Below are 21754 nucleotides of genomic sequence, written 5' to 3'. Positions count from 1 at the left end.
TGAAATCCATCCCTACGTACATAAAGACCATTCACCCTGACCCTACTGGTCAAACACCGTAAAGTGATTTTTTGCCACAGACACACGGTTAGAGCAGTTGCTCTGGCATTCACAGGTGTGATTTGGCTGAAGCATAAGTCACATTCAAGGGCACCCTGGAGATTTGTGACAGTCCCTGGAGGACTTAGGCCAATAGGCCAATTAATGGGCTACAATGCGTCATAAATACCATATTTGTACCTGAGATGCTGTAATTTGGTGCTGGCATTATTTAAAACAAACGCTACACATGCCGACATCAACGGTTTGAAGTTTTCCAAAGAGGAGATGAGCCGCACAGCAGGACTAGATGGCAGCGTAATTTCATATATTCACTCGCAACTTCAGATATAAGCAAAATGGGAATCATTTTGCTCTAATTATTTTAGATCATCCCTGTGCAGACGTGATCACAGCCAAATGGAGACTGCTTATCCGGAATATGAGAGGATGCTGCACGATTCTGTGGCATATGTGATCAATGTGAAGCCAGAGACAAAAGGAGACGAGATCAAGAGAGGACGGAGGACAAGAAAACAGAAATTTCTAGAAGAAATTAGTAATTGACAAGCATAGTGCCCAAAATAGAAATGATTTCTGGGAGGCAATGGTCTCATACTGTGTAGTCTGTTATCAACAGGACCCCACCAGCCACCCCAGGTCCCTGAGCCCTGTTTCTTTTGGCTGTTTTGGGGCTCCTGGCCCTGCATCCAGTACAGTTGCTGGCATCTGACACCCTGTCTTCTGGCCTGCTGTGGGCCATAAGCTTCGAATAATGACTTCCAGCAGAAGGACAGGATCACAGGGCAAAAGGTGCCTGGACAATGGACCAAGTAAGAGCCCCATTTGGAATCTTGAACAAAAGCTGAGATTATGATGGATAATGTGAACAAGGATAACAAATCTCTATCTTGATCCCTGGGAACAGTGAGAGAGAGAGAGGGAATAGAGAGAAACCAAATTCAAAACCAGGTCGTCAAAACGGGACCACATTTAAAGATCAGTGTCCCTCCGAGGGAGTGAGGGAGGATATGAGTGCAAGAACTCTCCAGGCAGAGTGTGGTGGAGGGGTTGTAGTGAAACATGAGGTACCTGTAGGACTGTGAACAGAAGGCACAGTCTCACCAGGACCACATACCCCTGAAATAAGCAAGAACAGCGGCACTTTGAGAAAGGGGAAGATTTCTGCCGGATGGAAGAACCGTGAAGCTGTGGAAACAGAGGAACTTTTAGAGTCACAATCCCTATAGCCTGGTGTTTTGCTGCCGAAAAGGACCCCAACTATATAGGATGGCCCAGTCAACTTTGCTGACGTGCAATGCCTCTGAGCGGTGACTGGATCTGGAACCTCCCAGGGCTCCCTTTGAGCCAGTGGCCTAAGTTCATGTGCTGATACCTCTTTATTTTTGTTTGAAATGTCCTGTCCTCAAATTTCAAAGGTATCCCCGTAGCATGCAAGCAATTTAGATGGTGCTGCCCACTCCCTGTGCACATTGTCTAAGCTCTTCATGATTTTCAAGATTTCAGATATGTCCTTCCTGAGCCTCCTCACATCTAGATTAGAGAGTCTCCCTCTGGATGTCCAGGGCAACCCAGCCACCTGTTTTTGTCACTCCTCTGGACTGGTTGGATCTCCTTCATTGGTTACAGAGCTCTGAATATAATGAGGCAAAAATATGCCTTGGTGGGATATGAGGGGAGGGCCCTGTTTTCCACTCGCTGGCGTCGCTTCTCTTGATTATGTTCAATGTTTATAGACCGTTTTGCTACAAATACTCACAGAGCTGTCTTCAGGGAAGACATTCTTAAAGGGGTAGGGGCAACAGTTCAAATGACAAAGGTCATGACATCAAGGACTGGCATTTATGGAAGGGCAAGCAGGAGTCCGGCTGGATGCACATAGTTGTTGTCTTGGGGGAAAACGCTTGTCCAGCTGGGAGACATACATTTTTAGCTTGAGTGATCCTGAGACATGTGCCCCCAGTATGTCCCTATGCGGAACCAAGCCAACCATGGAAGAGCCTGAGTTAATAACTAGCTCAGTCCTGTATATATGCATAACTGAATCACTGGCTCTCCCCCTCCAGACCAGCAAATCATATCCACTCTTGGGGCGCCCACAGAATTATAAAGCAGCCTCCTCATGGAAGAGGGAGTTTGCAGCCAAGTGTTAAGAAATTTCACTTACTTTTCTTGTTTAAAACATTTTACGGGTGGGGTGCCTGGGTGGCTCAGTTGGTTGGGCGTCTGACCTTGGTGCAGGTCATGATCTCACCGTTCCTGAGTTCGAGCCCCACGTCGGGCTCTGTGCTGACACCTCGGAGCCTGGAGCCCGTTTTGGATTCTGTGTCTCCCTCTCTGTTTCTGCCCTTCCCCCATTTGTGCTCTGTCTCTCTCTCAAAAATAAATAAACATTAAAAAAAATAAATGAAACACACACAACATTTTAAGGGTGTGGGAGACACTTTGGGAAACCCTACATGTTCCTTTGCAGTTTATGTAACTGTCTTTTCAGATCAGGGGTCTTTGACCAGGGCGCAGGGCTTTGGAAAACCTGTGACCCCCGCTTTGAGACTGTATTTGAGCACTAGACATCTGTGCATTTCAGAGGAGACAGTTCAAGCTTTTATCAAATTCTCAAACATATCTGAGGGTAAGAAATGCTATTCCAGAGCATTTCCTTAAATTGTCTTGAGACACTGCTTGGGTCCAGTTCAACTTTCTGAGCTTTGAAAAATTTAAGAATGTGGGCAGTAGGATTTGACTGGCTTCTGAGAAGCCGTAATTTTTCCTTAGACACTGGTTTAAAAAAATTGCCCTAGGGCACAAAATGTGATATTTAAAAAATTAATTGTATAGTTGCAGGGCAGCAGAATCATGAAAGCGACCAAATTAAATTAATGGGCTTAAAGGAAGAAAAGGATTTATATTGAGCAAAGATGGAAAAAATTCAGACAATGTAAAAAAATCAATGTGCCATATGATTTCCATACAATAAAAGATTAAAAAACGAATAGCGTTTCAGCTCATAGACTGTTATGGGGAAAAGGCAAAACTTCAAGAGGAAAAAGGACTATTGACATCTGTGTCAATCTGCCCTTTTCCTCCTTCCTAAAATGGCTGTATACACAAATAGAACATTAATATTTTATTTTATTTTATTTTATTTTATTTTATTTTATTTTATTTTATTTTATTTTATTTTATTTTAGAGAGTGAGTGGGAGAAAGGGGCAGGGGGGAGAGAGAGAGAGAGAGAGAGAGAGAGAGAGAGAGAGAGAGAGAGAATCTTAAGCGGTCTCCATGCTCAGCATGGAGCCCAATGCGAGGTTCTGTCCCCCAACCCTGGGATCGTGACCTGAACCAAAATCAAGAGTCAGATGCTGAACTGACTGAGCCACCTAGGGCCCCCCGCAAATAGAGCACTAGGCTCCTAGAACAGGGGTAAGCACTAGTCAATGATAATGAGTAGGAATCGTATATTAAGGAGGATATCAGGAGAGAATCAAAAATACATAAAATAATAGCAAGGACGGTTAAGATACATTTTCTATAAAGTCTGAGACTAGACCTTGCAAATGTTATGCTAAGTGAAGGAAGCCAATCACAGAGGACCACATACTGTAGGGTTCAATTTCTAGGAAATTCCCAGAATAGGCAAATCCATAGAGACATAAAATAGTTTAGTAGAATACCCTGTCACCAAATGGTACACTTTAAATGGGTGAACTGTATGGTATATGAATTACATCTCATTAAAGCTGCTTAAAAAGTCTGAGACCTGGAAAATTCCCTGGGTAAAAAATAATTTGAAGTGTCTTGTAGATTCCCCTAAAGAATCTTACCATCCCGTGCGGATTTTCGTTTGTAGGCATTTCCTTTCGCCATGCCACATCTTCATCTAATTGGGTTATTTTTCAGATAGGTATCTGTCAGGTATGTTTTCCCAACAGATGAAAATGTGTTTATTTTGGTGGATGCACGACTTCTGGGTTTCAACATGAGAATCATAGATTTTAAAGCAGATACGTCAGTGTTTAGAAGGACATTAGAATGCTTTTATTCTCCCATCTCTCATGCCTTTCCTCCTGGTATCTCCTACTTTTCATGCAAAGATGAAGTCTTTGCAAGTAGGAAAATAGGAAGGGTGGCATGATTTTCTAGGATGGTGGTTATTTCCTCTTCGTCTCGCAATTTCTGCTTTTACTGATTCTTCCCAGATAGAAGTTCTTAAATGCCTATAAATTCTCTTTTATAACATTCCTGCTGCAACCACCTGCCAGCATATTATATATACTATATTAGCCTATATTTTCCTCCAAGCCCCAAAAGATTTTGAACCTTGTCATTTATTCCAGCTTCCCGTTTCTAATAGTGTTGCTGGAAGTGAAGTAATGATCAAGTGATGAGTAGAAAATATTTCCTTTTCTTCTTTTTAAAGTTTATTTCTTTGAGAGAGAGATACAGAGCAAGCAGGGGAGGGGCAGAGAGAGAGAGGGAGAGAGAGAGAATCCCAAGCAGGCTCCACGCTGTCAGCACAGAACCCGATGCTGGGCTCGAACGCACCAACTGTGACATCATAACCTGAGCTGAAACCAAGAGTCGGACTCTTAACCAACTGAGCCACTCAGGCACACCTCCTTTCCTTCTTTTAATCTGAGCTCACTCTTCACAAACACATCTTACACATTTTCATAAATGGCACATCTAAGAATTAAACCCATTTTTCAGTAAACTAAAAGCTTCAGTAGAGTTTTCTCTCTCCCTCACATTATGCATATACAGTCCTAACTTTCCTCTCACATATCCGTCGCAGTGTAAATCTATCCAACTCTGTAATAATGGATTGCAAAGAAAAGTTTTATCAGACAATATCACAGGGTCCTATCTGAAGCATACAGGCAGGCTGTTGATGAGGCAGAGAAATACACAGTTAGTGAAAAATAAAGGAGGGAAGCCAAGCTACAGGACCTGACAGGGTCTTTCTTATCTTTCCCCAAATCTGCAGCACCTGTCAGGGAAGGGAAACAAAGAATTGAGGCAATTATACAAATAATTCAAGAGAAAAGCCGGTGTTTTCCTTCATGAGTTGCAAAACCAGTTTTGCCAACCCGAAAGATCTAGATGACAGTCTTTAAAGACATTTATCTCACAAATGTGGGCGACCACATTAGGAGTGATTAACCTTCACAACTGTTCATAAGGAGGGAAAAGGTGAACAATATTGTGTTCACCGGGCTTTCTAATGACATCTCTCTTAGGAGAAATCTCAGAAGAAATTGGTGACATAATAACTCAGTAAAACGAAGACTCAAATGTTGAAAAGGAGTAACCAGATGAGAAGAAACAAAGAAGGGGTGTGAAATCCTTGGAAAGGAAGAAACTTTTCTAGCTCCTAACGGGTTGCTGTACCTAAGAGCGTAGACTACATCAGACTAGGGCAGAAAGAGGCACAAAGAAGGAATGCTATTCCACAATCCTGGCTCTCAATCAGAACCAGCCCAAGTCTGTTCTTCTGCTTGGTTTTGCTTTAAAATATTTTTAAAAATATTTATTTATTTTTGAGAGAGATAGAGCGCAAGTGGGGGAAGGGTACAGAGAGAGAGGGAGACACAGAATCTGAAGCAGGCTTCAGGCTCTGAGCTGACAGCACAGAGCCCAGCGTAGCGCTTGAACCCATGAACTGTTAGATCATGACCTGAGCCAAAGTCGGAGGCTTAACTGACCGAGCCACCCAGGCGCCCCTGTGTGTGTGTTTTTAATCGACTTTATTTTTTAGGGCAATTTTAGGTTCATAGCAAAATTGAGTTCCCGTATGCCTCCTGCCCTCCCAACATACACAGGCTCCCCCATTATCAACATCCCCACCTGAGTGGTGCATTTGTTACAGTCAGTAACCTACATGGACACACTGTTATGGCCCAGAGTCGTCCTTTACAGTAGGGTTCATTCTTAGTATTGTTCATTTTATGGGTCTGCACAAATGCAAAATGACACGCACCCACCATTGTTCAGGGAAGGTTGACTGCCTTAAAAATCCTGTGTTCATCCTTCCCACCCTGTAACAAATTCAGTGTCAAGAGGAGATCACAGCTTTAATCATCCATACAGTTAGTCTCTTAGAAAGGCTGGCAATTGGGAAGAAGCCCTTGGCTCTGTGTGTGCTTGTGCATATGCATGTCAACGAACAAGTGAGAGGGAGTACTTTTCCAGCTGAGACAGAAGAATCCAGGCATGGTGGGGACAGCACAGATGAGGGGCTGTGGCGATCTAGATTCTTCTGCCTTCTCCACTTACTGGCCCTGTGGCTGAGAGTGTTTAAGATCTCTGAAGAGGGAGGGGTACCTGGGTGGCTCAATTGGTTAAGTGTCTGACTTCGGCTCAGGTCATGATCTCCTGGTTTGTGCGTTCGAGCCCTGCGTCGGGCTCTGTGCTGACAGCTCAGAGCCTGGAGCCTGCTTCGGATGCTGTGTCTCCCTCTGTCTCTGCCCCTTGCCTGCTTGCACTCTGTCTCTCTTTCTCAAAAATAAATAAACGTTAAGGAAAAAAAAAGATCTCCTAAGAGGGACCTAACATCTCAGAGTCTCAGTTTCTTTACCTACAAAATGGGTTACTATCTGTTACAGGGATCGTATCTTTATATGGATGCGGACTTTGAAATAAGATGGGTATAGAAACGGTATGGCATAGAATAGTTCCCTTTCCCTTAAAAAGGGGGAAATAATTTAATAAGAAGAAAACTCTGGGAGGTGAACACCGTCGGGACAGAAACAGGTGGACTCAAAGTGAAATCAATTAATGCCCCTGTATTTGGGTGTCACGTCAAGATCTGTGCCTATTCTGAAAAAAACAAAGTTTTTGGTGACAACAGGCAGAGAGCAGGCTATCACTCTGAATGAACAGCCACTGATCTCCCACTTCCTAACAGAAGACCCTTCTCCACTTTGCTCATTCGAGTACAATTGTCCATCAGGCAGCATTTAACTATAATCATGTACCGCTTGCTATATTTCACACCATTATTTGTTTAATAATGCGTATTCTTTCTTTGGAGTTATTGACACTTAAAACTGAAGAGACCAGAGCAGGTGCTGGCAGGAGCCCTCGGCAGGGGGGCTGTGTGCATATAGTCTAACTCTGCATCTGAAACCTGGGCCAGGGGGTACGCAATCAATGTCTCCTTTCCGTTCAAGCTGGTGCCTCTTACTCCCGCCCGGGAGCTAAATGCGCCTTGTTATTTTGGCAGACCTTAGGGAGAGATCATTACCACCAGCTTTAGTCATTCAGTGACATCGCGTTGCTCCTCTCTCAGACTCCCCTTTACGCAGCTCTCCTGCCGGCTGCCCCGGGACATTTTCACCTCCACCCACCACCACTCTGAACTCCCACGGAATAACTTCTAATCACATGCCTTTGAAAGAAGCGGACCTCTCAGTGGCCAACGCTGGCTGGGCTAGTTGTTCTCACGTTTGAAGTTAGCTAAAAGGGTCCAGAATCTCACGGGCTTATCAGTCTCCTTTTGTTTACTTCCTCTTATTCTTGGCCCAGATGTGTTTAAGGAAAACCTGGCTCCCTTTTCTCCTGTGTTTGAGAACACCTAAGGGGGAATTCGTGAAGACTACAGACATTTTCTCTCTGCACCCCCCCCCCCACCCCCGCAAAGAAGCTGTTCCTTGAAAGGTGTGTTGCTCTCAAAACGCTAAGGTTTGTTAATTCTAGGTGGTGGAGACACATCTGTTTGACACGTTATTCTTTGTCCTCCTTTGGATTTTTTTTAAAAACACAGAATTAAAACTAAAAAGTTGGGCGAAGCAACTCTTGGTGTTTTGCCTCTTTCTGTCTCGGCTTCTCGAGGTCCTCAGTGAGCCAGTGCAAGGGAGCAGGGCTGGACCGACAGAGGTCCTCTTGCGAACATGGATGCTAATTTGTATTTCAAACCGAGTTCACTGCGAGGATCAGTACAATTTAAAATAATAGAATCTGGTCATGTAATTCTTTTTATGCATGGTGCTGGATTTTCCCTCCAAATTAATCCTGTACCAGCAGTGGATGGGCTGAAAACACAGGCACCAAGCACTTAGCTCACTTCCATCTGGCACGGCCATGTGAACACTTCGGTTGGCTTGCTTTTTTAATGAAGTGATTTCTAATGAAGCAAGCTGTGAATTTAATAGCTACCTTAAAACAGCTTCTTTGTAACTAAGCTTTAAGTAAAGAAGCAACTGCCAAATTAGCCACCGACACCAAGAGGAAAGTTCAAGACAGAACAGCCACAAGGTGGAGGATTTCAGGCTGAGGTCATCTGGGATGTCATCTCAACTGCTGGCACCAGAGATGGTGTCCCGAGCCTGTGTGCAGGCTGGTGGCCCATCCAGAGACCTTACCAGAGGTTAAGGAAGCGCCTGGCCAATGCTAACGGTGGCTGCAGGGGTAAGGTATCTGAACTGTTGTTATCCTGACCCCTCCCAGGCTGGTACACCGTCTCTCCGTGGTTCATTTGCCGTGTGATTCTGAACCAGCCACTTCAGCTCACTTATAATGTGGGCACAACAGAAGGGATATCCTTGGGGTCGGTCTCTACTACCCAGAAAGAAAGATGCTGGTAGAAAAAAATGCACACAGAACACTCTTAAAGGTGGGAGAAATCACCCAGTTTCGCAATCAAAGGTAAATGGCAGGCAGATAATGCAAGGGGGCGAAGAGGGCCGGGTGGGTACGAGCAAGAGGTAAGGCCCGGGTGAACTGCCATCACTCATCAGATCTAGGGATATTCAAATTCCTTTATAAAAAAGGTGTAGGAGCGCCTGGGTGGCTCAGGCGGTTAAGCAAGACTCGGTTTTGGCTCGGGTCATGGTCTCGCGGTTTTGTGGGTTCAGTCCCCACATTGGGCTCTGTGCTCCTGGCGTAGAGCCTACTTGGGATTCTCTCTCTTCTCCCTCTCTGCCCCTTCCCCGATCATGCTGTTTCTGTCTCTCTTTATATAAATAAAGAAACCCCAAAAAGATTCTTTAAAAAAAAAAGTGTTGATTGACAGCACACCTGAGCAAGCCAGTGTGTGAGCTCTGCTTTTCTTGACTGGGGTGGAAGCTAAGGCATAAAGATGAGCCATGACTTGTCCAAGGTCTCCCTGCACATCGTGAGTGGCCAGCCCAACATGGGTTACAGAGACGGGACATTAAGCCCCGCTTGGCAAGGTCACTGGCATGGATTTCTCAGTGGGAGGGCCTCCGCTCTGTTGTCCACAACATATACACAGGTTCCTCAACACAGTCCCCTTTCTGGTAACGGATACTTCCTTGTCTTTCGCGCTACGGGTCCTTCCTCTGCTTTGTGAGGCCTTAGCCTCATCTAGAGCGGTTGAGAGAGTTGCCGCACATTAGGAGGGGCCCAGTAGGCTGGGGGGCAGAGCAGGGGGAACCCACGCTCACCTGTCCTGAGCTCAGGTGGTGGCATCAGCTTGGGAGTGAGTGTGAGAAGTGGGAACTTCTTGGGCCACCTGGGTGGCTTAGTCGGTTAAGCATCTGACTCTTGGTTTCCGCTCAGGTCATGATCTCACAGTCGGTGAGTTCCAGCTCCAGGCACCTGACAGTGTGGAGCCTGCTTGGGGTTCTCTCTCTCCCTCTCTTTCTGCCCCTCCCCTACTCGTTCTTGCTGTCTCTCTCAAAATGAATAAACTTTTTTTTTTAAAGCGGTCTCCATTCTAATTTTTTTTTTTTTTTAACATTTATTTATTTTTGGAAGACAGAGACAGGGTGTGAGCCAGGGAGGGGCAGAGACAAGAGGGAGACACAGAATCTGAAGCAGGCTCTAGGCTCTGAGCTGTCAGCACAGAGTGCAACACGGGGCTTTGAACTCATAAACTGTGAGATCATGACCTAAGCTGAAGTCAGACACTTAACCAACTGAGCCACCCAGGCGCCCCTCAAAATGAATACGCTTAAAAAAAACAAAAAAAGAAGTGGGAACTTCTGTGGTTTCAACCGAAGTCCTTCCCTCCCACTTTACGGATGCCAGCATACGACCTTGTCGTCCATTTTGTCCCTCCAGAACAGGACACAGAGTAGGAGAGACAAGTCTGAGGGCAGTGCATGAGACCGGCTCACTTCTTCCTCGCCGAGGGATTGTGACCTAATGCAACCATGGTAAATCTATGTCTTCCTCTATCCAAGGGTCAATATGGGCTTTTCTCCACAAGCCTGAATGTTTCCCATTCGGCCTGATCCACCCTACTCCTGACCCTTTCTAACTTGGGCCAGCACTCTCCTGCTGAGTCCTGGAGTGCATGTTCTCCCCTCACTGGCCACCTGGTCACCATGCACACAGGGCTGCAATTGCCTGTCCTTCCTCAAAACCCGATTTAGGACCAACGACTGAGCAGGAGCCAGGATTGGTCAGAATCTTCTCACGTGCCCTGTAGCTCAAAGCTGTGTCACTAGCGTGTCTTGTGTAAGATCTTGTCCTGCTGTGTAAAGACGTGGTGTCACTTTCTTTGATTTACAACCATAGGCCGAAAGTATGAAAAAAGTTTGCAAGTGGGGGGAGGGGAGGTTCTCTGTTCTTGCATTTATTTAATGAGCAGACACCTCCTGACTGCCTATCACGTATAGCGATCATGGTCCAGCCACCCCCCTTACCAGGCTGCGCTCACGAATTGGCATGAAGAGGGGAGCATGCCTGCCTTCAAGGGATGGATTAGGTCGTACGCGTGCCTGGGAAGCGCCTTTAATCCCTTTATATCTCCTATGGTGTCATTCCCTAATTACCCCGATGCTAAAAAGGTTTGCTGATGAATATGAACACTCAGAAACCAAAAGCTCATCCATTCAAAACATAGATGTATCGAAAATCGCCAAGCAATGTCACTGCCTAAGTCTGATACATACATATTCAGAGGGTTTGAGGGAAGTCTTAAATCTAGTAAATAGCAAATGCCAAGGTACAAAGTGGTTTCTCCCCAGCAGTCCAACTCTGCTTCCTGCTGTGTAGCTGGAGATTATACTGAATCCAGGGCACTCCCTAGAAGCATTTTCCTCGAATGACTTAAATATATGTGTGTGTGTGTGTGTGTGTGTGTGTGTGTGTGTGTGTGTGTGTATATACACACACACACACACACACATATATATATATATATATATATATATATATATATATATGATAAATAAAAAGTTTGGGAGAAAAAAAAAAAATCCTTCTCTCCCTAGCTTTACATCCCACTGTTCTGAGTAACTGATCTGTGTGAAAACATTATCGGTCTCATTGTAGCTAACCCTCTGAGTCACAGGGAACAGCTTTTAAATTGTTCATACAGTTCTTATCAATCAGCTGGGTCTGTGTAAAGGAACTAGAAGTATGGAAACCTAATCACTCCCTCTGTGAAAAATCACCATGTCTCCTTGATCAGAGGAAGATCAGAGCGCAGAAAGCCTCCTCCCCGCCCCCCGCACCCCCCAGATTTGCACCATTTCCTGGCTATTTCATTTTAATCAGGACGTTGCTGAGCTGATCTATTACTTCATAAGTCCCCTGGGAAAGCATGGGTGTTACGGATACATGTCTCAGGAAAGCCCAGTGCCAGATACTCCCATCAGTGGAAACTCATGTTGCAAGCGTGCTGTTTGCACGTAATAAGATGGGTTTCCTTGGCAAACTGCTCAATCAGATACACAATCACAGTGGTAGTCGGGAGTCAAGGCACACGTTTTTGGGAAAGCATCATGGTACTTTTATTGGGTTTCTGTATTCTTCCCTTTGTTATAAAAGAATGGCATCAGAGTTCAATTTACAGAGAGAAATGAGGAAAACTAAAAATGAGCAGGAAGGAGCCCATAAAACCACCCGGGCTGGTCATTCAGTGAATCCTTTTATGGTTAGTGGATGTCTATTTACTGCGTTCTACCAGGTCATTATTCTTGGGGATACTTTATCTGACAAATTGCCACTGGGTAAAATTTCCATCATCGATGAAAAATACGTAGCCTTTATAAGACAGAAGTACTAGCTGTTGAGGTGTGAAATGTGTCTTATCTGCTCTTCCTTTCTGCTACGTGCAGTTTGAACGCTTCCCTTTCAAGCTTTGGCTGATTGACACAGACCTGAAGAGATTTACATAAGCTGGACTGGAGGAAATTCACCCATATCCAAATAAACCAGATGATCACAGTGTAGTTCTCTTGTTATACTGGCTTACTTAGCAGGAAAAAAAAAAAAATTAGGATATAATATTGGCAGTGATTTTACCAGAGGAGACTAAATGATTTGGTCTGGCCGTGGAGGTAGGAAGGTTAGTAGATGGGCACACACAGAGTCACCTTATTGAGTTATAAATCAAGTACCATGAAATGCTCTCATTTTTAAGTGTGGGATATAGCTTTTGAATGTATTCATAGAGACCAAGGATATAATGGAGAGCCCCCAGTTCATTGTCCTGCAGCTCTGAGAAACTGAGGCATGCCACACAGATGGACAGTGGCTAAATGGGGAGGTGATACCCACTTTGGAGGTGCTAATGAGAACCAGTCCATTGATTTTGGCCATGATGGGTAGAAACTCGTAGACAGAAACCTTGGGTTTCTGATCGGTTACAAATGAACATCCAGCTGCTGGGTGCGGAGAGTGCAGGAAAGGAATGGATGGGGCAGTGTCTTCTCAACAGTGGAGATATGGAGGATGAGGTTTACTTTGAAGGAAGGACTGGGGGAGTTTATGGAAGAGTGTGAGAGTCTGAGGTGTGACAGTGATTCTGACCACTGCTAACCCCTGGGTGCTGACAAATAACATTTATAAATGACTTTTTCAACCACTTCCTCTAGCAAACAAGAAGCTGTTATTATTATGTTGATTTTGAAATTCACTGTTACAGAATTTTCGTGCCTTAATGAGAAGGCAGATCCAACTGGTACGTAATGATTAACGCAATTGGAAGAGTGCAAACAAGAAATAAAGTAAAGCTACTCCGAATGCTTAACCCCAATAGGCAGGTTTTGCTGATTTTCCAGAAAAAAAATTCATGGTTATCTCGAGATAAAAATATTAAGCAAAGCTCAGTGTGGATAAGCCTGCCCTTTGGTAAGAGAGGAAAAGTCAATTAGTAACGTCATTTGTTTAAAACTATGCCTGCACCTGGTTCTCATTTGTCCTCCAGCTGAGAAACCAAAGACAACTTCTTTTTATTGCTTGTGGTCAAACAGCAAGTTCATTTCGCCATGGGATGATCAAACGGCCAGCCTCCCCCGGCTTGAGAAGGTTTGCCTTTCACTTTCAACTTGTTCAATCATCATTAACTCTGAAAAATGTCACATTCCATTTGTGCAATGAAAATTTCACCACTGGTGACCGTTTGGGTGAAGTTTTTGTAGGCATGGCCCTAAATCTTACAGAGCACCTCACACATTCTCAAGGTCATTTGCCCTGTTTCCTTGTTTAGTGACAGTTGCCTAAGGTCCCAGAGTCTGTGGCCAAGCATAGGCCACTTTGAAGAACTTTTGTGTATAGGTACATGTTTCTGTCTCTGAGATGGAAGGGGTTCACTGGGTGATTCGATGCAGGCAATTTAGCTGAGAAAAACCAAGATGTGTGCATGTGAAATGCACACGTGTGCACACACACACATACACACACACATACACACACTGGGGTTTTTACCAAGTGAAAGTAAGAGTCTTCTTTACCGGGGAGAGACCAGTCAAGACCACTGGATGCACAGCCCTTTTAAAGCAGAGTTGTTTTTTTTGTTTGGGTTTTTTTTGTTTTTGGTTTTTAACTCTGGGAAGTTAGCTTCCCTGGGGAAGCCGCAATACCAACTTGGGGAGGTTCCAGAAAGTTTCTGGAAAGGACAAGTAGGCTTCTTTTTTAACTTTTGCCTTCGGGCTTGAGAAATCTTCCACCTCCCTTGTTTATTATTTAATTATGTACCTCCCCATGCACCTTCTGCAGAGAAGTTCTGGAATGTAAATCCCAGTGAACGTGCCATGGGGCCAGATCCCTGACAGGCACTCTACAAATATGAATTTCTGAGAGTGGATGTCAAGCAGCAACGCTGCTAAATTAAGAGGTCACTTGATCCAGAGTCTTAAAGTATAGGGTGAATTGAGGCAAGTCCAATAAATTTTACGCCATTTGGCAAGTAAGCCATTGCTAAAACAGGCCCCAGTTACAGGTCCTGATTAAATTCTCAAGGTCAAACCCAAGAGCATGTACATACAGAGTTCTCCAGAGCCTTAAGTGCTGAGGCGCTAACATACTGTTTTAAATAGTCTCTGAGAAGGGCGTCTTGATTTCTAGCTCTAGCTTAATGCCCAAGTTTCGCTGGGTCAGCTGCTGAAATAAAGAGTGGGTTATCAGCGGGTCTGGATTATAGGCACATAATCTTGATCTTGGTCTCTCTCAATTAGCTCCAGCTCATAATATATTAGAATAGTTATTATTGCTAACATCCAATTTTTAACTGTCTAATAGACATTGAGGGTAGGAGAGAGGGCAAAATAGTCTAGTGATATTTTCCACTTCCCCTAGCTAATGCATAGACCAGACCCTTGGTCTAACGTAGAAATGTGTGGCTCCTAAAATATGAAAGAGTGTCCTGCCATTTTAATAGCTGGGTTGAAATGCCTTCCTTTTAAGAAAAGAGATTCCAATATTAGGTTATTAACTGAAAAAAGCTTGTGTATAATTTCCTAAGAGAGATTTTTTTTTTTTATTCAAACACTTGGATATGTACTTGGTATTCTTCTAAGTGCTTTAGAAATCTTAATTCATGTAATCCTCATAGTAATTTCAAGAGGTAAAGTTACTTACCGAAGGTCATGGCACTACTCAAATCTAGGAAGTCTGGGTCTGTATCCATTATACTATGCAGCTATATTTTTTCACAGAGACCTCGCAGAGTATGCAAGCCAAATGCCCACGTATCTGTTGCTTCAACTGGGGCAGAGGGTATGCAAAGTGAAAGTATTGTCTCACTTCTCAGGAACGGGAAAATGGACAGCAACTTTATAAACTTCCCCTTTCTCCTCACACTGCTTTCCCATCTCCTGTCTCCACTTCATGGAGATCACTTTTCTACTGTCGGCTCCAGAGTGAGCTCGTGAGCCGTTTCTCTGTGTCACGCACACACATGCACACGCACACACACACTTACACATTGCTCCCGCTGTGCTTCATTGAGCTGCGTGGGGTTTGTGATCTGGGCATCAAAGCAGACATCATTTGCTCATTAGAGCTAAGTTTTCAGGACGTGCCCCAATTACTGACCTCCACTAACGGCCTGGGTTTGCGCTCGACTGCAAACTTGAAGTGGCAGAGTTCACAGTAGCTGGTGTTTGAGGATGACAGCCAGTGCTCCAGGCAGCTCCGATGAATTGTCCCCAAGGTCCCTGTGCATTCGCAGGGAGAGAGCAAGTCCTCTTGGCTGCTGCCCTCGTGGCAGATTCTGCACATCGGCCGGTCATTGAAGGGGCTGCAAGAGAAGGAGGGGGGCCTGCTGGTCACCAGGCTGGAGACCATCACCAAGAGGATGGTCCTCTGGCTCTGCGTCCCTCAGACCCTCCCCAGTGGCAGCTGCTCCAACAGACGCTCGCTTTCAAACCCTAGATGTACGCTCTGTGTACATGGGGGGAGGGGGGGGTCCTTGGGCATCTCCCTTCGCCAATATAAAGAAGCAGGGGATGGCCCGGGACCAAAAGTGGGTGAAAGCGAGCAGTGTGTTATTTTTGTCTTGGACGTGAATGTTGTTCAGGCAGACTCCCGATCGAAAAATAAAAACTACTCCTCACCCTTAAAAACAGAAATTGTTTTTTTTTTTTTTTTTTAAATTTTTTTTTCAACGTTTATTTATTTTTGGGACAGAGAGAGACAGAGCATGAACGGGGGAGGGGCAGAGAGAGAGGGAGACACAGAATCGGAAACAGGCTCCAGGCTCCGAGCCATCAGCCCAGAGCCTGACGCGGGGCTCGAACTCCCAGACCGCGAGATCATGACCTGGCTGAAGTCGGACGCTTAACCGACTACGCCACCCAGGTGCCCCAAACAGAAATTGTTTTGAAAAGACACCAACTGTAGTTTCCAGGCAAACTTCGTCTTTTGAATCAAGCCAGGACACTTGGAAAAACTCACGGGTTCTTTTCCTTTCTCCTTCCGTATGGGTGGGAGAATGAGGGGTGGGAAGTTAACTGGCAGCCAGCTCTCAAGCTGTTGCACAGAACTGAGGTCTGAGCCAGAGCCGTGAGCTGAGCGGCAGGTGATCCTTTGAGCTTTCCTAGGATGCTAAGGATATTAAGCTCAACGCAAGTAATGGGTGTGTCTCACAGAGGTGGCCTGAGTCTAGAGCTCTGCCATGAATTTAGAAAAACCAGCCCTGCGCATTTCTTGAAGGCACACGGTGTGGTGGTTCCTGAGGCAGGTTCTGGAGTGGTGCCTGGGCCTGAACCCCAGCTCTGGTGCCTACCCACACTGGCTAATTTGGTGCGATTAATGTCATGTCTCTGTATGTTAGTTTCCTCATCTCTAAGACAGGCACAAAGAATGGTGCCTTCCTCTTTTTTTTTTTTTTAATATGAAATTTATTGTCAAGTTGGTTTCCACACCCAGTGCTCATCCCAACAGGTGCCCTCCTCAATACCCATCACCCACCCTCCCTTCCCTCCCACCCCCCATCAACCTTCAGATTGTTCTCAGTTTTTAAGAGTCTCTTATGGTTTGGCTCCCTCCCTCTCTAACTACTTTTTTTCCTTCCCCTCCCCCATGGTCTTCTGTTAAGGTTCTCGGGATCCACCTAAGAGTGAAAACATATGGTATCTGTCTTTCTCTGTATGGCTTATTTCACTTAGCATCACACTCTCCAGTTCCATCCACGTTGCTACAAAACGCCATAGTTCATTCTTTCTCATTGCCAAGTAGTATTCCATTGTGTATATAAACTATAATTTCTTTATCCATTCATCAGTTGATGGACATTTAGGCTCTTTCCATAATTTGGCTATTGTTGAGAGTGCTGCTATCAACATTGGGGTACAAGTGCCCCTATGCATCAGCACTCCTGTATCCCTTGGGTAAATTCCTAGCAGTGCTATTGCTGGGTCATAGGGTAGATCTATTTTTAATGTTTTGAGGAACCTCCACACTGTTTTCCAGAGCGGCTGCACGAATGGTGTCTTCCTCTTGTGTGACTGTGAGGAGAAGTGACAGTTCAAATCAGAAGCTTAGAATAGGGACCAGCCTGTAGTACATGCGTAGTTAGTGGTAACTATTTCTGCTCGCAGAAAAACTCAGGTCAGGAAAAGTCCAATGACATGGCTCTCATCAGGGAAGTTAGTAGCCAATGGAGGGCTCAAACTGACATGGCCTCACCTCCCAGTGCACACTGTGTCTTTGTGAGAGGACTATTCCTTTCTGATGGACATATTCTTATGTTGCTTCTCATATTTTTCTTTACTGGGCATTAGGTTTTAAACTATGTTATCACTGTATGTGCCAACCTGAAGAACAGCCTCTGCACCGGTCCTTGCCCAACCTAGACCCATCCCTCTCTTTGACACCATCTTTGGTCCAAATGGAAATGGCCATGGAAGTATGGAAGTAACTGCTGTTTCCCAAGACCTTTCTGGGATGATCCTGGGAACCAGTGAAGGCTTAAAAGAGGAAAAAAATCTTCCCACTTGCCCAGAAATGGGATCCACTCATGCTCAGGGCTGAGAGAAAGAAGTTTAAGGAGTAGAGTTGACTTTGTCTCTGACTATTCCTGGCCTCCTTCATTCCCACTGAGCCAAATGCACGTGAAAGTCGAAAATCGTCTGGTGTACCTGAGCACCTGGTAGAACACGTGAAAATGCCTGATCTGTGCGCCTGCGCGCACGCACACAGACAGACACAGACAGACAGACAGACACACACACACACACACACTCACACAGCTGGCTCATAGGTCTAAGTCAAGCCTGTTCTTCTGATTAAACAAGGTGTCTGAAGGCTTCAGGGTACACCCGGTCATCTGTCTCAGTTAGCAGGTGAGCAATGGTGCTCATTGCCTCATCATATTCTGAGTCCTAAACCAATTGTTAGAAGCTTTCCAAGAGGTGGGAACATATATATTGACTTTCTTCTACTTTATCCCTTTGGCAGAAGGCGGTGTGTGGGGAATGTTTACAAGATGCATGAGTGTGTAAGTCTGTGTCTGGTGGCTTCTGTGTCCAGGCTGGGGTAACGGAAAACGCTGTGGTGCTACCCACAGTCCTGCTGCAGTTGCATGTGGGCCTGTATCTCTACTGTAGGGCTTGGTTGCATTCCTCAGACACAGATAAGCAGTCAACATGTGAGTTACTGGCCCAACCTTCCAGAATCAGGAGTGGCGGTGCCGGCATCTTAGGGCAGGTCCAGTGTTGACAGGCATTTTACATTATTAGATCAAAGTTGCACGTAACTGTTCTGCAAGAAAGCTGGAGAAGCCAAGGAGCACGTATTGGCCGGACAGCTCATGGCTCTCAGTCTGCCACCAGACAAGGGGAGCGCTCCAGGGACCAAGTGCCGGCCTGGATAAGCCATCTCGGGGCTGCTCAGAGCCCATGGCCTTGTTTTGTTTCATCATCCAAGGGAGACAAGCTGTGGGGGCAGGCAGGGTATGTTGTGAAGGATCAGGGGTGAAGGGCCCATGGGGCGCAAAGGAGGGGGCAACAGAAGTGCCCCCACTCCTGAGTGGGGACATACCACAGAAGCGACTCACCCAGGAATAGTGCTCCCACCAGGCGGTGCTGATTAGCACAAGCACTAGGAAGGTCACTTCAGAAGTTTTGCCCACAAGTCTAATCACTTTGGCTTTGTCACTGGAATTCAGGTGCCTCCTTCCCTCCTTTCTAACAAAGAGCTACTTTTGTTAGCACATGGCGACAGAGAGTGTAATTTACCATAGCATTGTCCAAATAACACAGGTAAAGAAAGCCATCCTGTGTCCTGTGGGATCCTTCCCTGCCTGGCTCTCTGCAAGTGTTTTAAGTGGAGAACTCAGGAGTGTGGATTTTAGCATTACACCCCATTGCTATAGAAACGCTGATCAGAGAACTTGTATAGTTTTTTCTTCCCTCAGCACCTCCTCTCACCTGACACAAAGCCCTGAGCACTGTTTACATTCCTTTTAGCATCCTGCATCTGACAGAGTGCTCCGGCTCAGTTACAGATTCATTTATTTAATAGCGGTACTACCTCTGGGTGGCAAGAGTCCGCACTACTGTTGACAGCAGCTGCCCGTCCTTGGCCGAAACTTGCATGACATACTGCGGCTGCCCATTCACGAGGCTGCCACAGTCGTCCACGGTCTTCACCACGGGCGCAGCCGAGCTGGTGCAGTCTGGCAGCACTTCCGGCAGGTGACTGCAGCGGCTGGTTGTCATGGTAACAGACAGCAATTACTCTGCTAATGGCTTCCACGTTCATGCAAGATTTCCATCTAGGAGAGATCAGAAAACAGTTTACTTGGGCAGGGTGGTTAATAGAAAATGGAGAACTACGGGCCACCAACATCGCCGTGTTGTCATTTAATAGGAATAACACGGGGAGCCTAGACGTGGTGCATTATCTTGTTACCATGTAACACGTGTGTGCACACACACAGAACCCACGAGAAACAGTGGATGTGGTTGTGAACAAGATGGCGGGCATACGTAAATAGCAGTGTACGTGAACATTTAGGATCCCTGCTCTTGGAGGGGAGAGGGCGTGATGGCTCTGGAGCCAGATCTGAAGAGGAGATAAGCAGTTCTCCTGCTCTGTGCCAGAGAAGCAATAAGTCTTTGTTGACACTCTCTCAAAGTTACTAGAATCTTTATTAAAACCGCTCGCAACTCTTTTTTTCTTGTAAGCAATTTATTTTCCATTCGGCTTCATTCTGAGATGCTAAGATTAAAAAAAGAGAGTAAGGGAAAGAAAAAAAAAAGACTTTGGCCAAGTAGCACCTTCTAGGACAATATTTGCCAAAGTGAATCGTTCAATTAATGTACCACATTTCTGACCATTGCCATATCTGTGTCCCATAATACAATTATCTACTTAATATATCTTGACAACTAACTTCCTTTAAAAACTTAACCTATTTTAGCCTTGTCTTAAATAGTTATTCATGAGAAATGATTAGTTGGATGAGGTCGTTATATTGTTTCCTAATGGACATCACAATCAAGACATTAGAATTGAGTTTTTGTTAGTGGAATACCTAAAATCCAGGGACACTGCATCATCATAGAGGAACGGAAGAAATGATGACGAATGAGCTCTCTATAGGCTCTTAAAATCCATTCTTAGTAAAGGCCTTGCCTCCCTGACACACAGTCTGTCACAGGGCCTGCAAGGATTTCTGTCCCCGATCAGTGTGGTGGGGGCTTGAACCAGACCTCAAATTAAAAGCACCCAGATGCACCGGTGTGAGCAACCCCACCGTATCCAGTAACAGGTCCGCATGTGATACATGAGAAACAGACATCTTTACAGAAACTTGCAGGCATTGAATCTCACCTCTAGGAATATGGCTATTTCTGCCCAGCCTGCTCATCTCAAGCTCCAGAGCCCATGATAGCCCAGACTCTATAGACAGAGGCAGGATTGGTTGACGGATGGAGTTCACATCAACAACCAGACTGGATGGTAAAGGCCCCAAATCAAAATAAATCCACCTCACAGCCCCCAAAAGATTTTTGGAATTCCTCAATGGGTTGCTTTCTCCTAGCTGTTTCTCCTGGTTATTATACAGTACTTGACTCCTATGGGTCTGGGAAACAGGATCATCCCAACTTCCAGAACAATCTGCATCTACTGGCTGTTATTAGGATGAGAACATAGTGCTTGCAGGTGAACTTGAACTGACACTATCCCTCCCGAAAAGCACATGTCAAGGAGCCTGGCCATCAGGGGCAACTGGACAGGAACGGAATCCCCTCCTTGTGCTGAGGTGTCTGGCTGGCCTTGCTCCAGCATGTTCCTGTTCCTGTCCTTGGCCGTCACCATTGCTCTTAGTGTTTGTGATCTGGCCTGTCCTGGGAGACCTCTGGAAGCCGGAAGTGAGGACGGGGTAGTGGACAACCAGCCCTGGTCAGAGGCCCAATGTAGGGACACAGGCAGGGCTGTCCCCACATGTTGTCGTCACCTCCCTGGTGGGCTTTCCAACCACCAGGCACTGGGCAGTCAAGGACACACCCGGATAATTAGCCAGTGTGGTTTTGCTTTTTATTTTTTATTATTTTTTAAAAGTTTCTTCATTTATTTTGAGAAAGAGAGAGTGGGACTTTGAGCATGCATAGGGGAGGGGCAGAGAGAGAGGGAAACAGAATCCCGAGCAGACTCCGCGCTGTCAGCCCAGAGCCTGAAGCGCGGCCCAAACCCACGAACCATGAGATCATGACCTACGCTGAAACCAAGAGTCGGACACTTTACCAACTGAGCCACCCAGGTACCCCTGGTTTTGCTTTTTAAATAGGATTTGTTGCCTTTGTTTGTTTGTTTTTAATACTGTAAAAGCCAGAAATGTATGTTATAGAAAGTACAGAAAAGTACAAAGAAAACAACACGACTCACAGATGATCCCACCACTTGGATAACCACAGTAAACTTTCTGGGTGGATGTCTTTTTAATTTTTGGCAGGGTTGACAGGGCGGAGTTGATTTGTAACTGAGGCCAGATTTTTTTTTTTTTTTTTTTTTTAGTAATTGAGTTATAGTAGCTCTCAGGCCACAGAACA

At 45.4% G+C, this 21754-nt stretch overlaps 1 protein-coding gene and 1 long non-coding RNA gene across 6 annotated transcripts in view; one reads left to right on the top strand and one right to left on the bottom strand.

The window, feature by feature from the left end:
• Window positions 1-21754, bottom strand: part of MARCHF3 (membrane associated ring-CH-type finger 3) — a 149770-nt gene that overhangs the window by 17789 nt on the left and 110227 nt on the right. Inside the window, exons 2-3 of the mRNA XM_086705077.1 lie at window positions 19230-19473; window positions 15291-15495 (exon numbers count right to left, since the gene is read on the bottom strand). Of these exons, the coding sequence (XP_086561203.1) occupies window positions 15291-15495; window positions 19230-19417 (393 nt within the window). The 5' untranslated portion in view covers window positions 19418-19473. The remainder of the gene's footprint in view (window positions 1-15290; window positions 15496-19229; window positions 19474-21754) is intronic.
• Window positions 1-21754, top strand: part of LOC147584497 (uncharacterized) — a 112375-nt gene that overhangs the window by 42755 nt on the left and 47866 nt on the right. For all 5 annotated transcript variants that reach the window (XR_015250469.1, XR_015250467.1, XR_015250470.1 and 2 more), the window contains exon 3: window positions 10086-10180. This is a non-coding gene — a long non-coding RNA (uncharacterized LOC147584497). The remainder of the gene's footprint in view (window positions 1-10085; window positions 10181-21754) is intronic.

The sequence above is a fragment of the Puma concolor genome, chromosome A1 (assembly GCF_028749965.1).
Source record: "Puma concolor isolate L17-30 chromosome A1, mPumCon1.1.hap2, whole genome shotgun sequence".
Classification (NCBI taxonomy): Eukaryota; Metazoa; Chordata; class Mammalia; order Carnivora; family Felidae; genus Puma; species Puma concolor.
This window is presented reverse-complemented; position numbering and strand designations above follow the sequence as displayed.